The sequence below is a fragment of the Anopheles maculipalpis genome, chromosome 3RL (genome assembly GCF_943734695.1).
Source record: "Anopheles maculipalpis chromosome 3RL, idAnoMacuDA_375_x, whole genome shotgun sequence".
NCBI lineage: Eukaryota > Metazoa > Arthropoda > Insecta > Diptera > Culicidae > Anopheles > Anopheles maculipalpis.
In genome coordinates this window covers 70415740-70443517 of record NC_064872.1, presented here as the reverse complement: position 1 = coordinate 70443517, position 27778 = coordinate 70415740, and the positions used below count along the sequence as shown (strand labels likewise).

The 27778-nt window shown below is 44.3% G+C and overlaps 1 protein-coding gene across 1 annotated transcript; it reads left to right on the top strand.

Moving 5' to 3' along the window:
* Positions 1-940: 940 nt before the first annotated feature.
* LOC126562608 (CYFIP-related Rac1 interactor B) lies at positions 941-26256 on the top strand. The gene is made up of 4 exons (XM_050219155.1): positions 941-1149; positions 25313-25576; positions 25653-25915; positions 25992-26256. The coding sequence occupies exons 1-4, from the start codon at positions 967-969 to the stop codon at positions 26254-26256; spliced, it is 975 nt and encodes a 324-aa protein (XP_050075112.1). The 5' UTR covers positions 941-966.
* Positions 26257-27778: the final 1522 nt, after the last annotated feature.

Below are 27778 nucleotides of genomic sequence, written 5' to 3'. Positions count from 1 at the left end.
GTCATAAACGAATGTACACGGCCACCAAACAAAGGACCCGTTCTGGGAAGGATTCTGGAGAGAAAAGAAAAAAAAAGTTTTGATACAAAGAAAAGCCCTCCAGCTGCCGGAGAACCTACACTGCTCGCCCACTGAGGGCACAGAAGGGAATCTAATATTTCTGACGTTCTTTTTTTAATTTCTTTGCAAAATTCCTTCATGGCTTTTAAGATTGCTTCGTGTTGGTAATTGTTTGATGTGAGTATGTGCGTATTCTGATGGAATTCTGGTTTTTGCGCGGCTTTTGTAAATGCTTGCTTGACTTCTTGGATTGCCCACTGTCGTCAGTAGGAGGTCAGCTAAAGGGTGTATTTTTAACGTTCAATTAAAGACTCATTGGTTCTGATAGTGCGTGCGTGCGTGTCTGTGTGTGCGTGTACTTGTAGGTATATTTTTGGAGGTTTGGTTTCGTTGTGTAAATAATTTTCCACATCCCGCTAACCCACCCAACATCGTGGGAGAGCTTTTTGAGAGGTTTTCATCTTCTGAAAAGTGTTCGAAGTGCTTCATTTGAGTAGGCATAGACGGTGCAAATTGATGAAGCTGTTACCATAGTTTTGATTGATCTTGGAAGAAATTTAGTAGATTAAAAAGTGTTTGAATTTGATTTATTTTTAGATCTAATTATACTTACAATTTCAAAAGAAGTGAAGTGAGTGTTAATATACGATGAAAGTGATTCCCTTTTAAAAATCAGTGACAAGTGCTTTTTTTATCACAATCAAACGTCAGTGTGGTGTTGAAAGATCTAATCACAACGACGACTACATCAATTAACAACAGTGGGTGACGTTTCGCGCTTCCATCCAAGTGTAGTGTGTGTATGTAGTGAAGCTACTAGTATCTTGTAGCAAAAAAAAGGCAAAAAAGTTGCAATAATTTTGCTCGTTCAGTAATATAATAATACCACACACAAAAACGTGAGTCATGGGGAAGTTACTAAGTCTGCTGGCACGTGATGAATCAACCTGCTGCACACCGAAAACGTACGACGTGTTTCTTGACTTTGAAAATGCGGCACCCACCGACCTGGAGCGGGAAGTGTACGAAGAGGTCGACCATGTCCTGCGCCAGTCCGAGATCGTCCTAGACGAGATCCAGTGTTATAAGGTAAGAAACGGAGAGTCGTGTTGTTTATGTTTATTGTTTCGGGCGTTGCGCCCTGGGCGGAGGAAGAATATTGCGTGCGAAGGACATCCACGGGACGTTCGTTCCAGCACAAGAAGCATTCAGTTGTGCAAGGCAACGCAATACTGCTCAACGTCACGGGAAAAGCTCTTCAAAGTCAGAGCGCGAGAGAGGGAGAGAGAGAGCCAAAGGGAGAACCTACCCCAAAGTGCTCCAATAATAATGACACTTTTAGGAGGGTTGCTTATTGGAAACTCACATTTGTTGATTCTGTCCCGTAATCACGCACGTTTTAGTGATAAAATGGAGAAGAAAAAAATTTCAATCGACAACCCACACACACACACACGCACATGAAGGGAAATTTGCAGCCCTTTTTGTTTGCGATGAGTTTGTGTGGGTGGTGGGCGACTGTGGCTCTGAACTTGTGCCAGTTTTTTTTTTTCGTCTTTCTACCAACGCATTTTACCCACTCTCTTTCAGTGTGATAGTGAACGGACGAGATAAGCTCGACGGTGCACAACAGCATATGGAGAACATATTGTATTGTTGTGCCCTCTGCTGTAACCTTCAATCTCGGCAACGTATGCTAGGATGTCAAACAATTGTTGCAATGCCTGGTTTGGTACGAGCAGGAGACTCCCCTTTCCACTACATATACTGCAGTGCACTGTGCCAAGCTCTCAAAAACATGTTCGTTTATGTATCAGACGATATGGACAAGAGATTAATGTAAAAAAGGGGCATTTTTTAAATGAAGACGAATGTCTTGACGGATGTCCTTGTAGTATTAAGTGTGTGTAATATTATGATCCGTAGCCTTGGTAACAAGTTGCTACATCAATTTGAAATGATCGAACATGATCCTCCGATTGAAGTTTGCTCATTTGGTCCTTCCATATGTAGTTTCCAAAAACAATGGGGAAGTTTTTCGGATGGCATACCCCCTGCAGTGACCTAATGGCAAAGTCAATCGGACCAAAGTCTGGGCAGAAGATCATACTATTCTTTGCAAAGCTATAGACATGATAAAGGTAATCGCTTTCGGCAGGAACTTGTAGCAGAATACATCATTGGTATAAAGCAGAAGAATTGATTGAGGCGTCATATTTGACGTTACCAATTGCTTCCTTGCTAGTTATCATGACACGAAATACATCCAGCTTCCAAGGTTTCTCCATAACAGTAGTGTCAATCATGCCAAGAATCTCCTTCGTCCTATGGATGCTTCTTTCGATCCTTACGCCCTAAGATGCGCGATTATAGCATGCTCGCCAGATACTTTTCTAACTTTCCAGAGTTCTGATTTGTCAGACATCCGGAACTAGTTCTTTATGCCAAGTTGTCCAAATTAGATTCAATTTTGATTTGTGAAGTCCTGTAGCCAGAGGTGGATTTGGGGCTCGCAAAAAGACCTCAAAAGTTCGAAACGCTATGAGACCTTCAATTTCTATTCTGCGTAGGGCTTCGTGCTTGTATCTATTGGTAAGTGATCTGTAGATGGTGCTTTGAAAAGACAGAATATAGACCGAGTCTAGAATTCTACTAAGAGACCAAGGCCATCTAATTTTGGCTTACAAGGCATACTGATACAACGTATTTGGATGATCATTCCTCACTACGAAGGAACCGTTCCGAATGGCATTCGATTTCCTGTTTGGCCGAGTGAAGATCGGCGCCACTGTCGGCGCCTCTTCCACCGGATTAGTCTGAGCATGACTATAAAGCTCTTACCGTGGAAAGAAGATAACCTTGCTGATGCTTGCTAGAATCAGATATCCAACTAACGCTCTTCCAATTATACGCTAAGCTTTCATTACATCTTATTTAAATAACAGCGATCCGTTAGACAGCAAGAAAAGCAGCTTCCTGCTTCTGCGCTACCGTTATCTAACACCATCGAATCGTGTTTGCTACATTTGTGCTTCGCTGAATTCAATGCTTTCGGGATGAATTAATTGACGAACAAGCGAAAAAACAGGTCCCAGCCTTATTTACACCTCCATTTCAAGGCTAACGGGGAACGGAGACGATCATCGCCGATCGCCACCTTACGGATGAGAGGCAATTTGTGGGTTAACTAGATTCAAGCTGGAAGAAGAGGCAAATGAATCCAATCGCAAGTGTGAAGCTTTTTATACCTTTCCACCCGAATCCACCTGGTTGATGGTGGGCCCATTATCAAATGTAGCTTCCCCTGCGCTGGTGAAAGCACACCGAAGCATATTTATCATTCTCCGAACGAAACGTTTCTCCTCAATCCATCGTACGGGGAATATATCGGTTGGTGTAACTCCTTCCGTTTTTTTCTTCTTCCTCACGAGATTGTATTGATCCGCACCGAATGGGTAGTACGTTGTCTCCCTCCCCCCTCCCCCCCCCCCCCACCCACCGTTGGCGTTTTTTCGGCGCCACCAAATGCGAAAGGTGCGTTAATGGAGTTGTTTGTGCGTTGTCGGATGCCATTTCGCGGATGATTTGGGCCGGCCGATTCCCGGGCTTTCGGATGAATCAATTTTGAATTGGTTATTTTGTTTCTTCTCGCCTGCCGGAGTTCTTATCCGCCTTTTATGATGCATTACAGTACTTAATGAAAGTATTTTTTTTTTCGTGGTATGAAATAAGAAACTTCAGTTGGGCTCGGTAGTTGTGGAATTGGATACGATCGATGCAAGGTTTAACAATGATGCGTGTGTGTGTCTGGTGGAGAGTGACTCATTAACAACTGTTCCGTATGCATGATAAAACTCGTGTGAATTTATAAAAGCAGCATTTTGAAGGAGAAACATATTCACCTCAAACATGGCATACAAATTAGGGGCGTATTGGTGATAATATGTGGTATCAATACAGGATTTCTGTCCATGTAATGGGATATTTGAATTTTTTTGAATCACTCCAATTCAGTGGTAGAGTAGAAGAAAGTTCACATTCCCATTCGGTTCGTTCCTCCGTAGTTGAGGATTGACTATTAAGCTACGTGGTATCAGCAAGTCCAATCGATGGCCGGCGTGACCTAGTCAGTTGTTAAGCCAAGAAGAGGTATCAGCAGAATTTTTCAAATATAGAGTGGAATATTGCAAGCTTCTTGTGGAACTTTGCAATCATATAAGGAAATCTAAATATTCCCTTGAACCTATGCTGAGTTCCAGAAGACTTCGAGACCGCACGAAATGTGAGATATTTCGCACACTGATTCGCCCTTGTGGTCCTATATGGCCACGAGTCTTGGACCATCCGATCGGAGGATGCAAACGCTCATGGCGTGTTTGTGCGTCGCATCCTCCGGACCATCTTTCTCGGTGTGTTCGAGCATGGGGTGTGGAGGAGAAGGATGAACCACGAACTTGCTAAGCTATACGGAAAACCGGACATCCAGACGGTAGCAAAGACCGGCAGGATACGATGGCTGAGGCATGTTATGACGATGCTCCGCCAAAAAGGTACTCGTCAGCGACCCCCAGTTCGGCACGAGACGTCGGGGAGCACAGCGAGTTTGTTGGCTAGATCAGGTGAAGGGTGGCCTGTCGGAGATCGGATGCCTACATGGATGGGAAGCTGCAGCCAGGGATCGAGTTTCCTGGACGTGCTCTTGCAAAGAGCAGGCCAACATGTTGATGATGATTCCCTTGAACAATTCTCTGATTCCATTATATAGATGGAAACCCTGCCATTCGATGTCCGGCGTGACTTTATAGGTCTTAAAGCCAAGAAGTAGAAAAAGGGCAATCAAATGGAAACCGAAAGTTTGACTAATTTTTCATGCTTTTTCCAATTTACTTTGGTGTGCTACACCGGGGAGCATTAATTAGCAAATCTGTGAGCATAATAAAAAGAATCCATTTGACTACCACGCTCGTTCCGATCCATTTTTGCTTTCCACCCTTCACCCGCGAAGTGTTTGCATTGCGTCATGCGATTATCCAGCGCCTTGTATTATGCTATCATGCACACGCGCGCGCGAGCAACACGCTCAACGCTTTTCCTACCCGTTGCGGCGGTGTCTGTTGTTGGTTTGATGTAATTAACTAACCATCAACCAAACACACAATGGTGGCTGTGGCACCAAGGGAAATAGAGGAAAAGCCAAAGACGGGGTTTCACTTTCTCCTTAAAATAAAAACGAAAACACGCAAGACACTTGGCACCGGCACAAAGCGTAAAAGGAAGCAAAAGACCGATGGAAATGGCGTGGAGTGATTTTGTGCTGCCGAAAATTTGCTTCAGCAAAAAATAACAAAAACATAAAGAGTTGAAATAGAATAGTAAGAGTGTAGGGTGTAAACTAAAAGGAGCAGCAAAATGTAACAGACGTAAGAGATGAGGCATAAGATGAGCACAGACAGACAGACAGACGGGGTAGTGCTGCGTTTCGCCGGCCCGAAACCAAGACAAAACATTGCCTCACGAGGGTGCGACGGCGCGCGCGCGCCAGCTATGTGAAACGGAAATTCGGTACTCCTCTCGAGTATGATTATTTGTTCCGCCAAAGTATCGGCCTAGTGTTTGTCTCTTGCGGTTGGGGAATAGAGCTAGGGTTTGGGAGAGGAGACCCCAAGATTCTCATGTTGCTAGTAGATATTGTTTTGTAACAAATAATACATTTTTAACCAATTTCAAAGCAAAGGTTTGGATCTTTTTATCCCATCAAATTAAGACGTCGTTGGTGATTATTTGAAAAATTTGAAAGAAAAGGCAAATATCACCAATGTTTTTGTTCCTGTGGGCGGCTACACAGCTTTGGATTGCTTTTAAAGCATTTTTTCGCTCCATTTTAATGAGATTTTAATCACTGATGAGATTGAGACATCAAAATGCTCCCACTGTTGGTTCCTATGGTGGTCTTTTTCCCATTTTCACGGTACCTAGTCATGGAAATATTCATGGAAATCTCATCACCTCGCACGGGCGGAGTTTTTCAACAAATTTCACAATATTTTTTCGTCGGAAAAGGCTACAAACAGATCTTGCTGGGTGATGTTTTTTGTAGCTTAGAATTACTCTAAACAAACTTTCTTCCATCTCTTCGAAGGTGAAGAAAATCTTTTCTTGCAATGCCACACGTTACACCCTTTTGCTCGCATTTTTCATTCTAAGCCATCATCCTTCCTCTTTTCGAGTACAGCTCTTTAACCCTCGCTCGTAACGCGCTATACGTTCGATCACTTGCTTTCGAAAAGCAATTTTTATGGCGGGTGAAAAATTTTACCCAACCTCTCAACAGCTTCTTCCTAGAGCGCTCGCGTCGGCTGATCAGTAAAGGGGAGAAGCGATTCCCATTAAATGTGACCCCGTTTCATCGATCCTACGGGCCGGGCACTAGTGTCAGCGTGCAAACAATGAGGAAATGTGTATTTAAATTTGGTTCTATTTTCAAACGGCGCTACTACAAGAAGCTGTTGGGGCCATGTTGTGTATGAAAACACACCATCTCTTCCGCTGGTGTTCTCGATTTACTATTCAAAATGTTAGCACGAAAGTGATGCTCTCTTGTCCATTAGAATGTCGTTTTCTACTACCAAAAAACGGTCCATCCAAATATTCAAGTATGTTTGTGACAATCATATTTAATCGTGATCAAACCAGTCCAGCCGAAAAAAAACACAATTAAAGTCATTCTGCCCCTCCAACTGAAACGATAGCAAACAACAAATTGCGTTGCGAATACTGCTCTCGTGGTGGCCTTTTGGCCATAAAAAGCACACCAGATAAGATAAGGCAGAAAGGCCCTACGAAAAGAGAAGCCAGCGGTAGTGTCTATGGTGAGCGTGTGTGAGAGTAGTTGTCCCCGTGATTAAATGTTTAAACGTGCCTTAATGCAAGCTACAGCATTCTGATAATTGTTTTGGATCTAATCCTCATCCCCCCCCCCCCCCCCCCCCCTGAATCGCTCGCTGGTAATTAATTCTGCGAATGAAAATAATTTTCCGTCGCGTAAGATTGTACTTTGCCGGCTGAAAAATTAACTTCAGCAAGAGCAAGTCACGTGTTTTCAATGTAATCCATTATGCTGCTAACATGGGCATCGTGTGCCCACCATGTTGTGTGTTCGAAGAATCAATATGTTAAAATCCGCCCCACCGAAAGCCCCTTTTCCAAGGAATCGTGCTCCATCAAACAAGGATCACTTCTGGAAATTGGAAACGTAACGCATTTGGGCCAAAAAATTGCCAATCGCCAGTGCCACCCAGCCCAACATTCGATGCGCAGCAGCAGCATAAAGTTACAGCTAATCGCAGAAAGTGGTCTGTTGTGGGGTCTTTTTGCTTTGGCTTTTCCGTATCAGTTGGTGCAATCAGTTGCTGGCTGCCCACATTTTGCTGTAAGCTATGGTTGACAACGTTCGATTTCGTCATCGTCATCATCAGCGACGCTTAAATACAGTGTGAGAGTTCTGCGTTGGGCAGGAGATAACGTGTTAAACGGTTGACCGTATAGATAACGAATAGACGAATAGCAACAGGCAAATCTGTTCGTTGTGATAGGTTTTTTTCGAGCATTCATAAGGAACACTTTTTTGTTCAATATTTTGCGAGAAGTTGTTGGAACATCAACTCTAACTACCAATGAAGAGTGAAATCGTACGGCACTCGATCACAGCTGATAGACGACGATCACTTTTGTGTGTCCCATTTTTAGCATCTCCATCGTTTGTGGCCATATTCGTCCTAGAGACCGCGTCACCATTATCGCGTGCCCGTACTTATGCATCATTCTTCCGAGGTGCGTCATCATTTGTGATCCGATTGCTTCCTTCCCATCGCCCAGAGTTGCAGTAACAATTTAAATTACAATACACATGCTTCACCCAGAAGCAGGCGCTTGCGAGAGTGTCCATTGTGAATGTAGAAAGTCGAAAAGGGAAGCAAAACTCGATAGCACCACATCCTTTACAAGAAAGGGGGTGCAACAGCAGCAACAAACAAAAAAAGAGACGCATTCAAATTGGACCACCGAACTGCCACTTCCGTTCCGTTTCCTGGTGGATTTTATTCTCTCCCCATCCCACCTTGTTTTGGTGAGGTGTCGGACAACACCTCTCCCTGTGCACACGCAGACAGAAACCGCCAGACGGATGTACATGCGGTGGAATGTGACGAGACGACACATGGGCGTAGGAAGGAAGCGATGCGATCCAACAATTGTGCCCTCGCACTAGTTTAAGTCGTCGCAAAGGAATCGAAAGGGAATAGGGCCACCAGTGTGTGGTATTAAATTGAATGAAAGCTGCAACAACAACAAAAAAACGCACACTGGACGACATTGACGCGAGTTCCAAAACGCGATGATAGTCCCCATCGGTGATGATGATGAGTCACCGTGTTCTTATGTGCGAACTTATGCTGCTGGAGTGGAGGTGAACGGTGCCAAATGTCTGCTGATTGAATTATGTTGCCTCAAAATCATGACTGGCGAGTGTTTCCTGTGAATAGGCACTTTTTACTTGTTGGTTGCTGTTTAACGATGTAATAAATTTTCTAATTGTGAAAGAATTCATTTCCCAGAAAATATCTAACGAAGACTGGACAAGAATCTGTATCAATTTTATTCCAAATCCGATCTCGTATGTGCAGAAAACGACTTATTAGGACTCTTCTTCTTCATCATCTTGGCCTGGTCACGTTGATCAGGCCAGGTCGTCAATCATTCTCGAGGAAACTTGATCCAGAGCTGCAACTTCGACTTCACTTGATCTAGGCAACGAGCTCGCATTCAAATCAGTCTGAGCATCCTCATCATTTGCCCCAATTATTGTATCCTTCCGGCTTTAAGTATCGTCAGGATATCTGCTCGGCGAAACAGTTTGCTGTTCTTCTCCACACGCCCTGTCTTCTTTTTTTTTTATTCATGAGGGACGGCCTGGCCGTATTGCTTACAATAAACTTAAAATTAGTATACTCCTTTCCTCTTTGCAGGGAGACATTTCCTTCTCCGAGCTACGCCCTGTCTTCTGACTTTTTAGGATTAAGCGACGCGGGAATGCAAGGTGTTTAAGTCCCTTATCCCTATTTGATCTAGTACGGAGCATTTTAAGGTTTTCAAGCTGTGATTTTTTCGACTTCCTTGAATTAATGTACTTCAGGCGAGCTGGTAGTAGACAGCAGTGTCGATCCTCACCCGGCAAAACCAGGGTTTAAACCGCATCGGATCGGTCCTCCTGTTGTATTAGAAATCAGTTACGCTACCGCTGGATCATCAATTTATCAATGAAATTGCTTGAGAGTCTAGATTAGTGAGATCGCATACAACGCGCGGCAAAGTCGATCACCACGGTGTTTCAGCAGCTATGGCGGGACGAGGAAGCGATAGTAAGCGGGAGGACGAATGCTGCCTTAACAGAGAACGACGAGGTTGGGCTGGACAGTGTGGCTGCTCTCTTTGCCGAGGAGATCGAAGAGGAGGTCTTGCTAGACATCACAAGACCAGCACCAGGGCAACGGTCAACGGTCACGGCAGGACCGAGGAACGTGCACAGCAAAAGCTAGCAGCTGATGTCGCAGCAGAATCGACGGCCAGGGAAGATGATATTCTGGGGACAGCACCGGATGCAGAGCGTGCAGGAACAGCTCCACCTCCCTTTCCCAGACGTAGCCGTGGTACCTTCCCCCGAAACGTTGCGACTTCGGCATGAATCTACATGCAGAGGGTATGGAGAGCTAGGGTCAGGGAGGGAACACTACCACCTGTTCCTCCCGAAAGGAGAAGGCGCATTCGAGAGCTTCCAGGAGGAATCGTAGGGAATCGTAGGTCCAGGAGGAATCGTAGGGCTAATGCTCGAGAGAGGCGGAGAAATTGGAGAGTTGGAGAAACTCACAGAGCCCGCAAGGTTTTCTCAAGCTAACACCGAGAGGAGGCGGGTTAAAATGGGTTAAACTTAAATTTCTTTAAACGTTATGTTTTATTTAAACAATGGTTCTAATTCCACTCATCCCGACATGTCGATGTCCCAGCAAGGAACTCGTGCTGAGAATGTAATTGCCATTCCAGTATCACTAACTGTGTTCTCTCCTCTTGACCGCCACTACTTCATAAATTGCATTCGAAATGAGTTCACCTCTCAGGGTGCTTCTTGCTTCTGTGTAATGGAGACCCCGGGCGTGGAGGTCCACAGACCGCAACATTAGCACCCTTGCTCAGGAACGTCAAGCCTGGAACGCTCACTTGAAGCACTGCTTACAACCTAAATACTTGCTCATGCTCATTTTCATTCATCGTACGTCGCACGCACTCAGTAAAATAAGCAGGCATGCGGCCAGTTTTCGGTCAGTTGCGGCTTCTGTCTTTTTGTCTGTACAGACCGTACAACACTACTACCTTCCAGCGAAAACTCATTTCCCTTTCTTTCACTCAATTTTACAACGTGCACGGGGAAACCGTCTTCAACTGCCCGAAACAAAGAACACACAGACGGACAAAGAAAAGGTTTTGCGATCACATTGCGGCCCGACGACTATGCAAAATTATGTTCCACGACCAACACCATCAGATCAGATGAGCTCGGTTGCGTTCGTTCTTGTCGTGCGGCATTATTTTGCTTTTCCAATCGGCACACGTGCACATTTCTTCGGTAAACACACCACCAGTAAGGGCCGCAGCACTTGAAACAAAGTAATTTATCGCATATCTCGGCCGCGTTCTAGCCGAAATGTGTACGTGCAATCACGTTTGGGCAATCAGTTGACCGAGACTCCCTGAGTAGCAGCGTAGTACTATATTGGCTTGTTGGCGAAAATTTCGCCATATTAGTGCTCTCCATAAACGTGCGCGATAGAGAATGAAACGCCCAATGCATGTCCTATGCAGGAAGATCTTCAATTTTTTTCGATGTATATTTTTTTAAATATAATAATATAAACCTATTTCCACATACCCATTGTAATACACGCCTTCGCTTACATCGAAATTAACTACTTTCGTATGACCAGGTCTAGCGACGGCATTGGCTGCGTGCTTCCGGTTGTTATGATTGCTATTATTGTGACGCCTTTGTGCGGCCATCGCACTTCCGGATTACGTTTGCCACCGGCACGTTGTCGTTTGGGGGTTGAGCGAAAGCTGGCAGAATGGTCACGCGTACGTGATGGAATAAATTCAACTCTTTCCCATTTCCTGGGAAGGGGGACATGCAACAGAGAACTGCACTCCAGTACGGTCAACGCATATGGCCGGGTGCATCTCCCCAAAAGAGTGCAACAACACAGGGTTAACCAGATCAAAATATGATGGTCCACGTGTCTGTTGATATCCGACGATATAATGGATTTGTATTATTGATGGAGGTTCTTGGAATCGCACCCACGGACGGCTCCTAACCGCTTCTGAGCATTGTAACTCCGGCTCCGATTCCGGCTAAATAAAATCCACGGTTCCGCCTGGAACCGTCCGAAGCCGTCCGGAGCCTCTAGTCGGCAGCCGGAGCTGTCCGGAACCATTCGGAGTAGTTTGGAGCCATTTGAAGTCGTTCGGAGCCGCTAGTCGACAGCCGAAGCCGTTGGAGCTGTCAGTGCCGTCCGGATAGATAGTGCCGTTCGTATAGATAGAGTACCAATGTAGGTTATATCACCGTATCATTCAGCCCCAATTAATTCGACGGTTTCGGAACTGCCGACTATCGGCTCCGGACGTCTCCAAACGACTCTAACCGGATCCAAACGGTTCCGGAGTGTTGCATCTACCTTCCAGAGCCGCTTTTAAACTTGGTGGAGTCATTCGGAAGCGATTCCGTTTTCTTTGCCGAATTATCAATAGTCTGCATGGGGCGCTTCTGTAGCCGTTGCGATAGAGAGAACTGTCTTCACACGGCAGGACCGATTATTAAATTTCATCTTCATAGTTCTCAGTCTAGAAATACATTATAATGCTGGCATGGCATCTAGTAAGACATTAAGCCAAGAAGAATAAATGTTGGCCTGATTAGAGCGGTTAGATCTTAAGAGAAAATTTGACGCCAATTTGTAGATTGTTTTGTTACACATCGCATCTCGCATCGTTGAAGACAAGCTGTCGCTCGGTCCTGGTAAACCCTGTAATAGCATGACCCGAAGAACGCGTTGCATTGAATGCATCCATTTCCCATCGGGTGCTATTGTCAGTTGTATTTGGATGCTCGCTAAAGGCTCTGGCAACCTTTATATCCAGATATTGCATCGTCAGATGAAAGGTCCCCGGGAAATGGGATAGGCAACCAAACCACTCCATCCCAGTTGGGGTTGGTCCGGGGGTAACTGACCTACATAAAATCGATCGGAAAATTTGTGAACTAAACCATCGCTCCCAGCCAGCAGCTGTGGAACACTGATGGCCCGAAAATGTCTGGTGGTGGCCAGGTTTTCCCAGTTTTCAAGAACTTCCATGCGGGTTTTCTGGCCGTAGAAGGGAGCAGAAAACAAAGAGCAGCACTGTGTTAATATCCTGTGGAGTAGAAAGGATGGAAAAAAGGGGGAAAACACATTTCTTGTTCGGTATGTCGCTCTTTGTGAAGGAGAAAAGTAATTTTCATCGGGGTTTTAGCTTACTCTTGCCTGCGGTGAACCGTTTTTGTTACATCGGTCGGTCGGTTAGTCGTTGCTTACATTTACAAAACTGTTGCAAAGTAAAAAGAATGAAAAAAGCACAAACTAAAACATTGAAAGTTGAATGCAAGTGCAAACCAACGCTAAAAAAGAAGACTGCGAAAAGTTAATGATTAGCGACTACGCTGTACGTGACTAACAGATTTACATTGTTTTTTTTTTTTTGTGTTCTAAGCAAGCCCGCACACGTTTGCCGTATATAAATATATCGATTTGCGAATGAATCTGGTGGTTAAAACACACCTTCTGTTGTTTCATGCTGTCCGGTTTAAGGCTCAATGTCATTTAACATCAAGCTGTTAATAGCTGGCTAGTTAAACACAGTTCGCGTTACGTGTTCATTAAATCCGTTTGTCTGCTTGCTGTGTGAGGATTATTGTTTAAAAAAAAAATCATTCTCCTTTCAAAAACACATATTGATTGAGAAGGGAAACCACATGACATCATTTTTAATGGGTTTATTCGTTCTACAAGAAGGTGATTTGCAATGTCACAAAAATATTCCTTCACACAAGTCATTTCCTTTCATTTCTTTAGTGCTCGAGAAGTTAGGTGAAGTGTGGAAAAAAAAGTTTGTTACTTCTTAAAATAAATCCCTCCCCAATTCCCCAGGGGAAGTACTGGGGATGCAGATACGGCGTTGTTGTTGCGAATGACATCGCATCTTTCGATCTTTCTTTGGCGAGTATTTTTCCCCTTCCTTCACTACGTTGTGCTAATAAAATAAAGCCACAGATGTGAAGCGGCGTACTCGGTTGACTCACCGTCAAGACACGCTGAACCCGGAATTCCTTTCTCTCGCGTGCGCAGCTCGAGTACAGCACGAGCAACGGCCGGTGGGGAGAAAAAAAAACTTTTGCACGTTAAAAGATTAATCGTATAACATCTATGATACGTCAGAAAATGTCATCATACAATAAAAAATCGTTAAACTCCAAGTGTAGAGGCTTGTGCTTATCTAATGGCTTCTTGAAATAGGAATATGTTAGGTGCATTAACTTACAGGGTTTACCGTCTTAGTTTGGACTGGCTGTCCACATTTTTTGACATGCCCCAATCGCTTTTTGATTGGGAGCATTGGTTTTCATTCGCCCGATTCATGACAGCCAATAACGCCGCATGTTTATAACCCTCCCGATGAACGATTGCTTTGGACTGTGCATTGCTGTTTATATTCAAAAATGTAAACGAATCGATGTAAAACGAGAAACGATGTGAGGTAGTTATGATGAAAAATCAAGAAATAGCCGCTTTCTTAACAGTTGTTCTTTCCCTTGAAATTTGCACGGATATGCTGGAACACTGTTTCACCGTGTTAACTGCGAGATTGGGACGACTCACATCAGGACATATAGGAATCGAGTTGGTAAGAAAGGGTTGAACAGTAGTGATATTATGTTTTCAATCTTCTACTACCTTCTAGTGGTTAGTATGGTGACTGAACAAGTCGCTAACGAAATCATTGTTTTTGGAAAAAACGAAAAAAGTTTTTTGTTGTACAATATATTTTAAAAATTTGATGCTAATTCACAGAACATGCATTGGATGTTCTTTGTTTAGTGTTTAGTCAAAAATCGAATGCATCAAGGCAAAAAATGTGGGCAGCCAGTCCAAACTAAGCCGGAGAACCCTGTGTGTCATGTTAATTGGTATTACTAGTCAGGAAGATTTGCAAAAAGCCCCCCCATTATCCAGTATCATGTGTCGAGCGTCTAGAACTCTCTCTCTCCCTAGAACTTTCTTCAAGGATCCTCCAATTACAAACTCATTCTTTCTACACACCAAACACCTCGTCGAATTATGTAATCGGAACTGCGGCAGTTGCAGCAGTTCTTAGGTGCACAACCTCGGTACATGCATGTCAGGAGGTTAAACCCTATGCTCATTTTCGAAACTTTCGTCGGGTGATTCTTGCAAACAAAATGCAGTTCTTGCGCCCTCCAATCCCGCCCGATCGCACCCAATTTCGTTTGTAAGCCAAGGCTAAAAAGTAGCTTAAAAATAAGGGCTAATGTTTTGCATTGGTTTGTTGCTTAAATACTGTTCACCATCCATGCGGACTCTTCCAAACCCACTCTCGTGTCCACTGAGCGTGCCACCAGGTACTTACGCGTTTGTTTGCATTCTATTGGTATCTAATTCTGCCCTCCTCCGCTCACCTGCCGTTTGGTTGACAAACGATCGCTTACAATGCAATGCACACGCAGCGCATGGTGGTAGGTGTGTGCAGCCATTTGTGACGAGGAAATCAGACACCCCGCGACCGTGTTTGGCCAGCGGAAACCTGGCGCAGAGAGCACACCAGCTGTAACGGACGGACAACTGCAGTGAAGCTATTTCATGAAACAAAAGGCACATACAGCACGACCACACGTCCGACAACCTTTTGACCTGGAACCTGGTAAAGTTAATTTAGGGGTTTCTAAATCGGTAAATAGCTGAAGGTTGTGGCGGACAGGCAGGCTGGTGCGGCTGGTTGTTTCGGGGTGGTTCTTAATTGAAGCTTTTTCAACAAGCCCCTAAATGGTGAGGGCGCAACTAAAGCGTCCGGGCGAGATTGAGTCAATTGATTTCATCGCGCCACGATTCAATCTGTCACGAGGGTTATTGCGTAGTTTGAGAGTTCATTTAGGCTTTTAGATTCTCTTAAAATTATAATATAGTTTGAGAATTTTTGTTGAATCTCCTTCCATATATTAACCAAAAAACAAGCCTGATTAGGTTGCTGGCTCAATATCTCACACGTTCTTCTGGAATGTTGTCGTGATGTGGAGGGCCACATCATCTTATGCTGTCCTCCATTATCTATTTGACCTTTGGTGACATTTTGTCTAGCTATACTTAGCATCGGGGCACCCTTCTCCTTCTAAGTCGCTGTCATTTCCTTACCAAAGGAATGATTAATAGTGAAGCAGTGACAGTTTCTCACCGTGAAAGTGCTCATCACTCTCTACTGTTACAGTTGTTTTTTTCTTCTTCAATCCTTTCGATGAAGGTCAGCTTTAAGCACAAGAAATAAGAAAGCGAAAAACATTTAGAAATACAAATATTCAAGTACTGCATAACTGCAAGGCCCGGAAGCTCTGACACACATTCCAAAACGCTGAAAACTGGCTGCAAAAACTGATGGTTGACATTCCATGGTTCTTTAGCTCTGATGTGCTTGTTTGCTTAATAAAGCATTCGGTGTTGCACCAAGTTACGCCATGACGGAACGATTTCAAACCAGTTCAAATGTTCCACAGCGAACAAAAAAAAAAAAGGGCGGCGTACCAGTGGGAGAAGAAATTTATGCTGATCGCGTGCAAAACCCTTCTCTTGAAAGAAAAGCTTAAAAATAACGCAAAAAGGCCTTCGAAACCGCTGCGTGCTCTTATGCTATAAAATTTTGCCATAACGCTCCATATCCTTACCATGTCGGAGTGGAAAATTATGTTCGGTTAAAAGTAAAAGCGACGGCTTTGCGATGAAAATTCTTTGCAGCAAAACTTCCACCTCCAAGGATTTTTTTTTGTGTGGCCAGAAGTTGTCCAACTGATGCCGGGTTGCAGTAGACTACACTGGCGAGCGAACGCGCTGTAACATAATTTGATGTCGTTGTCGGAAGGTGGACCAGTTATAAAATACAATCATTCTTGCTAACCTAGCTACAAATATTGTACATTATTGCATTCCAAAATTGGGACCAATACACACACAGGAGGAAGCAGAGCTGAACTGCGAAAGTAAAAATCTAAAAACCAGTTTCATGCACGTGGTTACGTCTTACGTTAGATTTTATGCTGTGTGTTCGTGGTGTCCGCGCAATTACATCGATCGTTCAACATATACCCCATTGGTGCCACATGTTTCGCCGTGTTTTGTTACTGCGTGCGTGTACACAATCTCACAAATTGGGAGGTGAGGTCTTCAACCGATTGAAGACCTGAAGCAAGCAGAACAGTTCAAGAAATGTGAAACGAAGCAGCAGGGTTTCTCTTGGGCGCAATTTTCTTACCTCGTGTATGCGCCACCCATCCCAGTTCTAGGTGGGTGGGTGGGATGATGGGTGTGTCTACATTTGGGTCAGTAGTTTTGCACAGAGCAGCTAAAACAAGCACACATGCACACTGCAGATCCGCATTGATGTATAGTGACGTAGTTCCAATGTACTGCACATTACTACACCTGCTACGCTGCTGGATGAATAAACATGGCCTGCAGTTGAAGGAATGGTTAATTATTTAAAGTTTAAGAACAGTTTTAAGCTTGCTTTCTTCAATATTTTTGAGTGAAGTTTGTTGTAGTTTAATACATATTTTCGTGACAAATTAAAGTTGCCTCAAGAAACCTTCTAATCCAATGTTCACATTACCCAACGGTGACATTTTTGGAAAGTCATTTTTTCCTATGCTCCTAAACCACCCATCAAACATATCTAAACCGACTTGTTTAAAATTGTTTTTCCCTCACCAACTACAGCTACTACTTCTATTAACAACGAAGAATGCAAACTGTTATTCTACAAAAGTTGGAATTTCGTTTATGTGTGTTCCCTCAAGGGAAAATGGCAAATGTCCTTGATAGCAACGACCAGTGCCGAGTGTCCTTCGGAATGTCACCTTTAAAATGGAGCCGAAAAGACACTACTCTTATCGTACTGCTTTTCACTTCGTACCCGCATTTGCACCAAAAAGTAGAGCAAGATTTGAGGTTTTTGAATACTTAATGAATTTCGCAAGCTCGCTCCTTAATCTCTGTCTCCCGTCCCCCTTAACTCGAATTTCCCCCGAGAGTTTTGTTGTGTGTATCTTCAATCCGTTTCGGAATGGTACATTCGTAACCCTCAGCCACCTGTAGCCCAGAAATAGGATTCAATTTTGCGATGCTGAAGATATCGGTAAAGGAAGGTATTTTTTGTTGGTGATTTTTTCCTGACAAAAGGGTAGTGCTCTACATGTCTGTTGGAGACATTCGTGGATAACACAAACTTCAGGGGTGGCATTACGATTATCAGTTCCTATCGTTACATCATGGCCTTTTCCAAGGTGCAATTTACAGGAATTCAAAATAGGTCAAAGAAATCTCGCAAGCATAAAATGGATAGGAATGGATCCTTATCCAAAGCAACCTTTATACCCGCAAGCCTGTGTAGATCAGTTGTAAAGATATGTATGAAACATTGATTCACTATACACACTGGCACACTTACGATACTACTATTCCATGTGGGAAAACAAACTGGAGAAAGGCCAATGGAAAAAAGGAAACTATGCACACATCTCCTGAGGATGGAATTTTGCACTAACAGTACAGTCAAAAATAACTCCAACTCTGGCTAGATAAGTTTAGCCAGCAGCAAGTTTAACCTCCCCTCTCCCGATGTACGAAGTAATGCTGTTGTGACGATAAGCGACCAATGTTCCGATATTTTCTCACATGAGCAGAGACTTGCCACGCTTTGCCGGGCGAGAACTCTCCATGGAATTGATTCACACTTGCGGGAGATTTCGTCTCGTTTTCCGTAACTCTTCATGACGCACAAGCAACACCTCCCTTATTGCTGTTCAGAGCTCGAAGTAAAGAAATGGGAAGTGAAACACAATATATTTTCTAGCAGTCGATAACAGACCTACTCCTGCTGCCGAATGGATTCCTCGCTAATTCTTGGCACATCATCAATATATTTGTTAGAGCATCCAAAGCGAGTAGCAAGCGGCATCTTATCTGTAATGTAAACTACGGTCTCGTACACTCAATCTGCACTTGATGTCTGTGTACACGCGGCACTATTTTCACTACTTCACTGCTCTACACGGTGCTCTGACCTAGTTGGAATCCCATTAGAATGCCGCCTGTTTGAATGTTTGTCGTTTATTTCGTGTCTTTCTCTCTCTCTCTTGGTTTGGATAAGATTACAACTCCCTCAACTTCACGATGGTTGCGAAAAAAAGGTACTCCAGATGTGTTAAAACCGACAGCCAACCGTCTGGTCGGTATCGCGTTAGCGCTTCAACCGTTGTGCAGTTGACAGATGCATCTCATTGTCTTGGTGAAGAAAATGGAGCAAATTGTCCTCATCATTCGCAAGCCCTGCCACTGGTAATACAGTTTGGCACAGCGGACACAAGGTCATTTTCATAAACCCGACCTGGCCGCATACTAATCTTCTCACCCCTACCCTTATGCTGCTGCTGCTGGAGTTGGCTAAAGTTGTGCAAATACGATAACGCAATCTGTGACCAATCTCGCACCAATTTGCTGTGTCGACACGACGGTGACACCGTTCGGATGGGGGGGGCGTTCTGTTGGAAAAAAGAAGCGCACGGTGATCGTTCGATGCACATCACAAACCCCGGGTGTCGTATGTCATCGTGCAGAAGGCAACGATTAAGTTCGTTATGACACTAGACAGGGGCGTCCTACCGTCATGAAGAAACAAGTCTACGGGATGGGATGGACCCCATCACAATCCATTAAAAATCGATGACTTCTCTTCATCAGGTGGAGCATGTCTCACCAGGCGGCTGGTTTAAAGGATTTGACTCTCTGCTGACTCTGTCTTGAGGAAGAATGATTAGTAGAAAGCTTTTCTATGTCTGTGTTCGTGTCGTCTCGTGGCGTTATTGAATACTTGGATGCATCAAATCAATGCTTCGTTATTAATAACTATCGAGGAAATTTGATAACAGACTGTCAAGAGCTCTTCAATACTGAACTACCCAAGAATTTACTAAAACTTCTCAATTTTTCTGAGCACAAAACGTGTTAGACTAGTGTTAGAGTCTAGGTGCTAAATTTAAATCCGTGCACGTTTAATCTTACATCCCCCGATACCACGAAAGGTGGCCACGCAGCATATGATCAACGCCCCCTCACCAGTGCTGCCTAAGTGCAACAGCTGTCTCGTGTCTCGTCCGACATACCGTCCGTTTGATTTGTGATCGTGCACACAGCTTCCATCGTTTGAACTTTAATTTATCTGCCAGTTCGTTGATCGAAAGCCGGCAGAGGAACGAATCAGTGTTCCGATCTCATCGCCACTGCAAATCTCACCGAGGCGTTCAATTGATTTTCTGACCAATCAATCAATCAGCACGCTTCGGTGGAATTCCACCATTGGTTGAGAGCGCAAAACGGCAGCCGGCGGAAGAGGGAATCCAGTGATTCCGCCAGTGGAAAAAAAAACACCTTCAACCAGTGATCGCTTCACGATGTTCTGTTGCCCCAAGTAGTAGTTCTATTTTTTTCTTTTTGCACAACTTTGAAGTGCAACGTCTTCTCTCATGCGGTGCTGATTTATTTTCATGCTCGACTGCATACACTCATCAGCGGGCTAGAAATGGCCTACATGAAAGTGCAGCTCATCACTACCACAACGCCTCCTCCGCACAGCTCCCGCCTGCAGGGCTCTATGCATGCATGTTGATTAAATAATTAATTATGTATCTTTTCCCGCTGTTTCTGGACGCGGCAGCGTTGGTGATGGTTGCTGCTCCGATCCTATTCACCGATGTATGTACATATATACATCAGCAATGTGTACCAATTCTGCCGAGTGATTCTTTTTGCACCCCATCGTTCCCATTAGTGTGCATCAGCGGGTCGTAACGAAGTAATGGCGAAAAAAAAAAATGGCACCACAACCGAACCGAAATCTGAGAAGCGTCATCATGTCAGAGCATCATCACTCGGGCGTGCATAGAGTACAATGCACAACGGGAGTAAGTCTGTGGCCACGTGTGTCTCTAGCTTTTCTTTTGAGCGTTTTGTAGGAAGTGAATGTGGACGAGTGGGCACGATTTATTAATACACATGCTCCAAACGTTTCAGCTAGTCATAGGCACCATTATCGCGACACTTCTTGGGGAGGAGAGATCTCGGTTAGGGGCCGGTGCTTTTGAAAGTAGGAACTTAAAGATACCACTGACAGACGTGATGATGTTTTTGGCAGAATGTCAAACTTTGTGGCATAATTATTGTCGGTGTTGAGGAATTCTACGCTCTCCGTTCGTTGTACCGTTTCTGCTTCATGCTGTAAATTCGGATAGGCCAATCAGCAATTAAAAATGAAAAGTTATTACTATGGCCCAGCTATGATAAGACATACAGCGCACCAGGAACTCAATTTGTGCTCAAAAGCTCATAAAGCGGGAAAAATATATTCATTTAAACAATCAAATTTACGAGCCAAAGATTGGATAACACAAATCGCGGGTCGTAGTAGTAATGAAGCAGTTTTGTTTATACATAATTTAGCATGCCCCCCCACCCCCACTGTGTATCCACAATCATCCCCTAACCGGAGAAGAAGAACGAAAGCCCTGCTCATATGTGAATGCCGTTTTGCATGGGCAATTCGTTTCGCTAAGGTAATTAGCCCGCGAGCTTGAGTTTTGTGTTGGGCTAGGCTTCGACTCATCGAACGGTATCGCATAAACAATTTACCTAATCCGATTACGTACCAGACTTCCCTGCTAGACTGCTCTACGGGCACCGGCCCCATCGACAGGAAGTTCGTGAAGCGTAATAAACGTGAGGGAGCTTCTTTGGAGAGGCAGAAGAACGAAAAAGAGCGCGTACGGCAGTGTTCCGTACGGCTGGTCATGATAGTTTCCCGTTTCCGCCGTACCGTGGCGAAAGGCGAATCAATCGAGAACGGCTCGATGTGTGTGCATTAAAGGAATTTCGCTGCACGGGCGGAGAAAGAATCTATCAATCGTTTCTTGACACGATCGTGTAAGCATGCAGTAACCGGGCTACACCTTATCGAATCTGGTAGAAGCGTTTGGAAGTTTTTATTCCTCCATTGCGCTGTAACTGTAATTTCTCCGAAGCATGCAATCGGAGTCAAAGCTTTAGAAAAAACCAAAACCACCAAGCTTGACACCCGAAGTCAACCATCCGTGTAGACAGTGGCTAGAATTTACTGCTACCGGATTTCTCTGTTTGCTTTTTACTTTGACGGACCCTCCACCCCATACCCAGCCCAACTTTGGAACGTTTGCGAATCGCCAAGGGAACTCCCCCGAATAGATAGGAAACCAACCCGTTGATAAATTGCACCACAGAAAAGATGATGAATAAGACTATGCCAGAGCCACATTCTTATCGCTTTGCCCTCGCACTGAGATCACTTTTTTTTTACGGATAGCTAGGTACGGAACTAAAACTTACTTTTTTTTAGCTAGCTTTTGAAGCAACATCGGGTAAAGGCGATAAGAAGTGAGCTTAAAATTGCAACAGCCACGACGGCTAAACGTCCCTGCCGGCGGGGACCGTTGTACGCCCTTTTATTCAATTCAAACTGTGAACGCACAGAAGCATTTGTTAACAACCGCCTGAGGATTCATTTGATGGACCATCATCTTCTCACCGTCATCGGTGGGGGGAAGCACTGGTTTTATTCGTGTGATAAAAGCTAGGGAAACTGAAGCAGTTTTGAGATGACAACGTTACCACGAGAGTGCCCAGGAACAACTTCATAGTGTCGTGTCCTATTTTAAGGTTTTTTTCTTGCGTACATCACACCAAAGAGGACACACAAACCACGCCAAAAGCCTCGCTAGAAAGAGTTCGTTTCAACCGGATGCGTCCTATCACGTGAACCAGTTACAGGATTCGTGAAGGATTCGCGTTCACTTGCTTGCAGGCTCTTCACCTTTTCCCACCGACACCGACGGTATTGAAATCACAGATACGCAATACCCGTGTATCCTGTAGCTTTTAAAACACCTACTACTATGCTCGTAACACGCGCACAAGAGGATGCAATGAATCCGGGTTCCATGTTCCCCCATCCTACGTGGCGTCATTATTTAGTAAAGCGCAATAACCTCTTGTGGACTGCATGTTGCTTGAGAGAACACCTGAAAATGAGGAAAATTCGTAACGAAGGGTCCATTACAGCACGCGGACATTTCATGCGGGACAAACGTTCACAGGTTCAAGAGGGGGTCATTAAGGGGTGTAAGGTGGGTGGATGCAGTTACAATTGCTTGCCAGCTCAAATGGTGCAACGATGTTTGGTTGGCAGTGGTACTGGAAGACTTCACATTTCGTTTTCAAATGTAACCGTAACTACAACTCCACCTTTAAGCCGCCATTTTTGTGTTTAATACAGCGCTCCTCGCTCACAAAACCCCTTTAAATAGATGATCATTATTTCATTAATTTAGTTTGGTTTAATGTGAAATTTCCATTACCGCCTCGTTCTGTACTAAATTCGTCGAGGGCTCGTTATTTTTCATCCCGAATAAAATTAAGAAGAAGTTACACGATGTTCGCCGTAAGAGTCCTCCCCCTCCAAAGGGGCAGGTGACAGCAGATTGTGGCCTATTAACCGGTTGATTGCACCTCATCTTGAGTGAGCCAACGAAGCAAAAAAAAAAAAATACCGAAGTGACAACATCTTCCACGGACGGCAAACCATTTTGTGAGGACCTGCCTGCTGTCGAGGCTTAACTGTTTTGCCTTTGGCGAAAGCATCTCAAGATGTTTGACTGCCTGTCTGCGTGCACGAAGTGAAGGGATGTACTCTTAACTCTAGTGGAACATTAAATTGCGGGCTGAAGAGTCTAGATATTTGGTTTTGCTGGTGAGCACCAGAGTTTAAATGTCCTCTTGCGGGATGGCATTAAATGATCAATCATTTGTCTGTTTTTGCAAGTCTCCTTCGAGACAGTAATAGATCGATTGATCATGCAAGGGGAGAGCTCTCAGCTGTAAAAGAGTGATCTCCTTAAACAACAAAATGCCAAATTCGTAGTCGAAAACAGTTGTATGACCCCCATTTGCTTATTTCCCACCTCGATGATTCGAATCGATTCGTCAAACCAATTCACCCTCAGCGGCACGTGTGTTTGCGAAGTAACAAGAGAAAAAAGGAGAATCGAATAGACACCTCGTCAAATGATTCATCCGGTTAGCTAGCGACTCTCGTACAACGTCTGCTGACTTCCCCGTGTCCAAATAGCAAATGTTTAGATATAGTCAATTCGATTCGCTGCTGCTCCGCACTACGGGAGCGCGATAATTTATGCGCGAGCATATGACGATGGCGGAAAAGCAAACCATCGAATTGAAGTACAAAGTGGAGTGCCAGCAGTAACACTGGAAGCCCCACTGTACGTGTGTATCTGGATTTGTACTATTTAACCCTTCAGGGTCTCTGAGTTAGGCTTACGCTGTGTGTGGTATTAGAATCTTTCTCTTTGGTACATTTATTGCAAAATTTGTTACTATTTTCGGATATAACGGTCTTTAATATGACTCCACTTCTTCAGGAACCCTCCCACAGCTTACACGCCCTGCCAAGGGTTTAAATCGTACGATAAACTTATGAACCTACTCTCCATCAACGCTTGCGTGCGTTGATGGAGCATTGCTGGCTGACGATTCCATCGGAAACAAGCAGCGTTATCTGGCCCCGAAAAAGGCATTGGCTCGTCAATCCCCCCCATACCCGGGGGCCACCGGATGTCTGAACCTGAATGAAAAGAGAGAGAGAGGGAGGAACGAAGAGGAAGCGATGACTAGGAGTGCCGAAGGAAAGTGTTGCGATTCGACAGCCCTGTCACAGACGTGTTTACAGGCCTAGCGGACATGACAAGGGTGATATGTTGATCCAATGCTGTGGCACGCGGAGCTCGGAGTCTCAGAAAACTATCCCAACCCCCTCTTTCTAGTAGAATCAACAATCTGCAACCGAGAGACGTTGGCAATAATGATAAGCGTTACAATCGGTTTTTGTGTGCGTAGCTCGGTGGGGGTAGCCAAGCGATTAAAGTCAAGGTTAGTGGACTGAACTTCAAGTTGTGTGTTCCAGTAAAGTAATGGCGCGCGAATGCACTGACAAAGTTTTTATGAAGCTTAATGCATGTTGTTGGAGCAAATTTTAAAAGATTGTCTTCATCTCTTTAGTACTAAGATACCCACACAGAACTGGAAGATAAATGGGTGGGATTTATTTGTTCAATTTTGGACATTAACCCATTCAAGCCGGCTTGAAAGGTAGCATAAAGCACTTGGGAGCAGCTCGTTGAAGCATGGCCGATCGATTAATGACACTCTTTTGGGGTTGCCCACAGGCAACGAGTTTGCGTTACCTTTTTAAGGAAAGTAGTGATCGAACCAGAACGAATTAGCGTGTGTGAGTGTCCACGCATAATGGCGATGGACATTAGCCGGAGGATGGGCATTACGAGTCAGTTGTGTGGGATGATTGCCAGAGGACAAATATCTGATTTTTTTGCGTTGGTTGGTCAGATTTTAATGCTCCTTTCGATCTCTCATACTGCACACGATCGTTTGTCGCAAAAACAATTTTAGACCGAAAGACGATAGTAATTATGTTCCTCTCTGACATCGGATAGATGGGGCCCACCTTTAGAATGTGGAAATCCGATCGTTTCTGTCAGACCATCGTTATTACGCCCCCGTCCGCGCCAGTCATTGCTTTACCTTCTAGGGAAAGTTGTTTCTATTCTGTACGCGTTTGGCGCTTCACAAAGCATATCGTCTTCATTTGAATAAGAATTCCCAACAAACGCACTCACGATCTTGACTCTTCTTTCTCCCTTTTTGTTTTTTAGGGTGCTGGTAAGGAAATCCGAGAAGCAATTGCCGATCCCTCGCCAGAATGTCAAGAGAAGGCCTGGAACATTGTGATACCGCTGGTGGAGAAGCTGAAGCGCTGCTACGAACACTCGCTCGAGCTGGAACGGATCGTACCGAAGCTGCTCGGCCAGCTGGTGGGCGGACGGCTCAACCCAACACAGCACCTGGAAACGCAGCAAGCGCTCGTAAAACAGTTGGCCGAAATTTTGGAATTTGTGCTAAAGTTTGACGAGTACAAGGTAAGGTTCACAGTTGTCTGAATTCTGAGTGATAGAAGGTTTACTGATTTACCCACCCGTTTCTTTTTATTTCTAGATGAAAACACCGGCAATTCAGAATGATTTCAGTTACTATCGACGCATCGCGAGCCGGCAGCGGCTCGACCAGACGAACGAGATGATCATCAGTACCGAGCTGGCGAATCGTATGTCACTGTTCTATGCACACGCAACCCCAATGCTGAAGGTGCTCAGTGAGGCGACATCGAAGTTTGTGCAGGACAATTCCGATAACGTTGACAACACGACAGAAACGCTTGGCACGATGGCGAAAGTTTGCCTACGGATGCTTGAGAATCCGTAAGTTGTTATCCGTTAGATTCTGCAAGTTTATTTAATTAATTTTAAACTAATATTTTACCATATTATATTTCAGTAAACTATTGGCACAAATCGAACGGGAAGAAACACATCTCCTGCTCCTGCGAGTAATGGTCGGGCTGGTGATATTGTACGATCACGTTCATCCGGTCGGTGCGTTCGCACGCGGCGCGCACGTAGACGTTAAGGGTTGCGTGCGGTTGCTCCAGGCACAGCCGGCCGTTAAGGCGGAACCGTTGCTAAATGCGCTCCGCTACACGACGAAGCACCTGAACGAGGACAACACACCAAAAAACATTCGAAATCTGCTCGCCGCCTAAAAAGCCCCCACCATCATCATCATCATCATAGCACCTTACGCATATTATAAGTATCACCGGATGTAACCGTTCACAACCCTGCCAAAGATGGTACGTACGTGTATCGTAGGCAGGTTCGTGAAAGCTCGTGACAGTGTGGATCGAGGACTTCTTTTCGTTTGGCCAACTTAGGACGTCAACTTTAAGGTGAAAACACGTGACTTGGAATTAGAAAGCTTACCCATACAAAACGTACCCAAACACTGGAAGACAAACATCACCGGCTGTCTGTCTGGATACACACAGACACGCTTAGAACAATCTACTTATTACTTTCGCACCTCTTCAGTATAGCAACTTTTTCCTCTAAAAAACTCACATTCTTCAAAACGAAAAAAAGCCTTTTAATGAAATTTCTTTCTTTAGCATTTTTTTTCTCTTTTAAGCTTAATATAACGCTATGAGTGCGCTTTTGTTTGTTGACTTTTTTAAGAAAATGTTTCATCTTGTATCACCCGCACTAAAGATTAAGTAAGCAAAACAAAAAATTAGCTTATTCTATACGTTAGCAATTGTTCTACTCGGCGAACAATTCGGATGTGTGTGCTGCAGTAGGGATTTATTTCTCTTGTCCCTTTTAATCTCCTCTGAGTTTGGTCCCTCTATACGACGACCTAGCAGAGAAGGCACGGCAAGAAACGGGGACGAAAAAAATTAAAGCTGCAAATCGAGCGCGCAAAATCGAAAAAACCAAGTTTTTTTGTTGTAGTAATTTAACAAAACAAATCGAACAACACAAAAACCGTATAACAATATCTATTATCGTGGTAGGCATTTAAGTATATCTTGATCTTAAAGTAATTAAACAAAAATCAGAGCCCATTTCATATGGCGCGTACCTTTATTAGAATTGTATATGTGCGATTGTATGAAAAGGTCCCGTGTGTGTGATGAATGATGGAGAAGTAGAAGGAGAGAGAGATAGCCGAACGGAGGAAGGAAGTTAGCAAAACAAATAAATAAATATGTAACGTGTGATAAGTAAACAGAAAACTGGAAGTGAGAAAAACACAGCTAGTTCCGACGACGATGAAGCTCGCTCCGCAATGAGAAGATGCTTTTGTGGCTTAGTAAAAGTGGCTGCGCTGGGCGAAGCTACTGAGCGGCCACTCGAAAGTGTGCGAACATTCGAGGACATTTATTTAGTGGTATAATTAACCCGCGCGAACATTGCTGCAACAGATCGGCCCATGTATTAACGCACAGACTACAGACACTCGACATGGTTTAGATAAATCGAATAAAACCGTTTTTTTTTTAGCACAAAACTGTGTAATCCACAAGAACGAGCTATGAGGCGTGTAAATGTGAACCGAAATTGGGTTGACTTAAAAAAAACAAAACCAAAAACACACACACACTCACCACAGCGGTATTAATCTCGTTCTGCCTGCTTCCTTCCGATAAGCGTACCCGTACAGTGAATTTGTTAATATCTCCACAGCTAAATTAGTATCACCGAATATATCGGTTACATCGGTGT

Bases quoted from the DNA above. Each gene is read 5' to 3' on its own strand.
- LOC126562608 (XM_050219155.1), top strand. From the start codon at position 967: ATGGGGAAGTTACTAAGTCTGCTGGCACGTGATGAATCAACCTGCTGC. The intron at 1,150-25,312 runs GTAAGAAACGGA...TTTGTTTTTTAG, and splicing joins ACGAGATCCAGTGTTATAAG to GGTGCTGGTAAGGAAATCCG. The intron at 25,577-25,652 runs GTAAGGTTCACA...TTTTATTTCTAG, and splicing joins TAAAGTTTGACGAGTACAAG to ATGAAAACACCGGCAATTCA.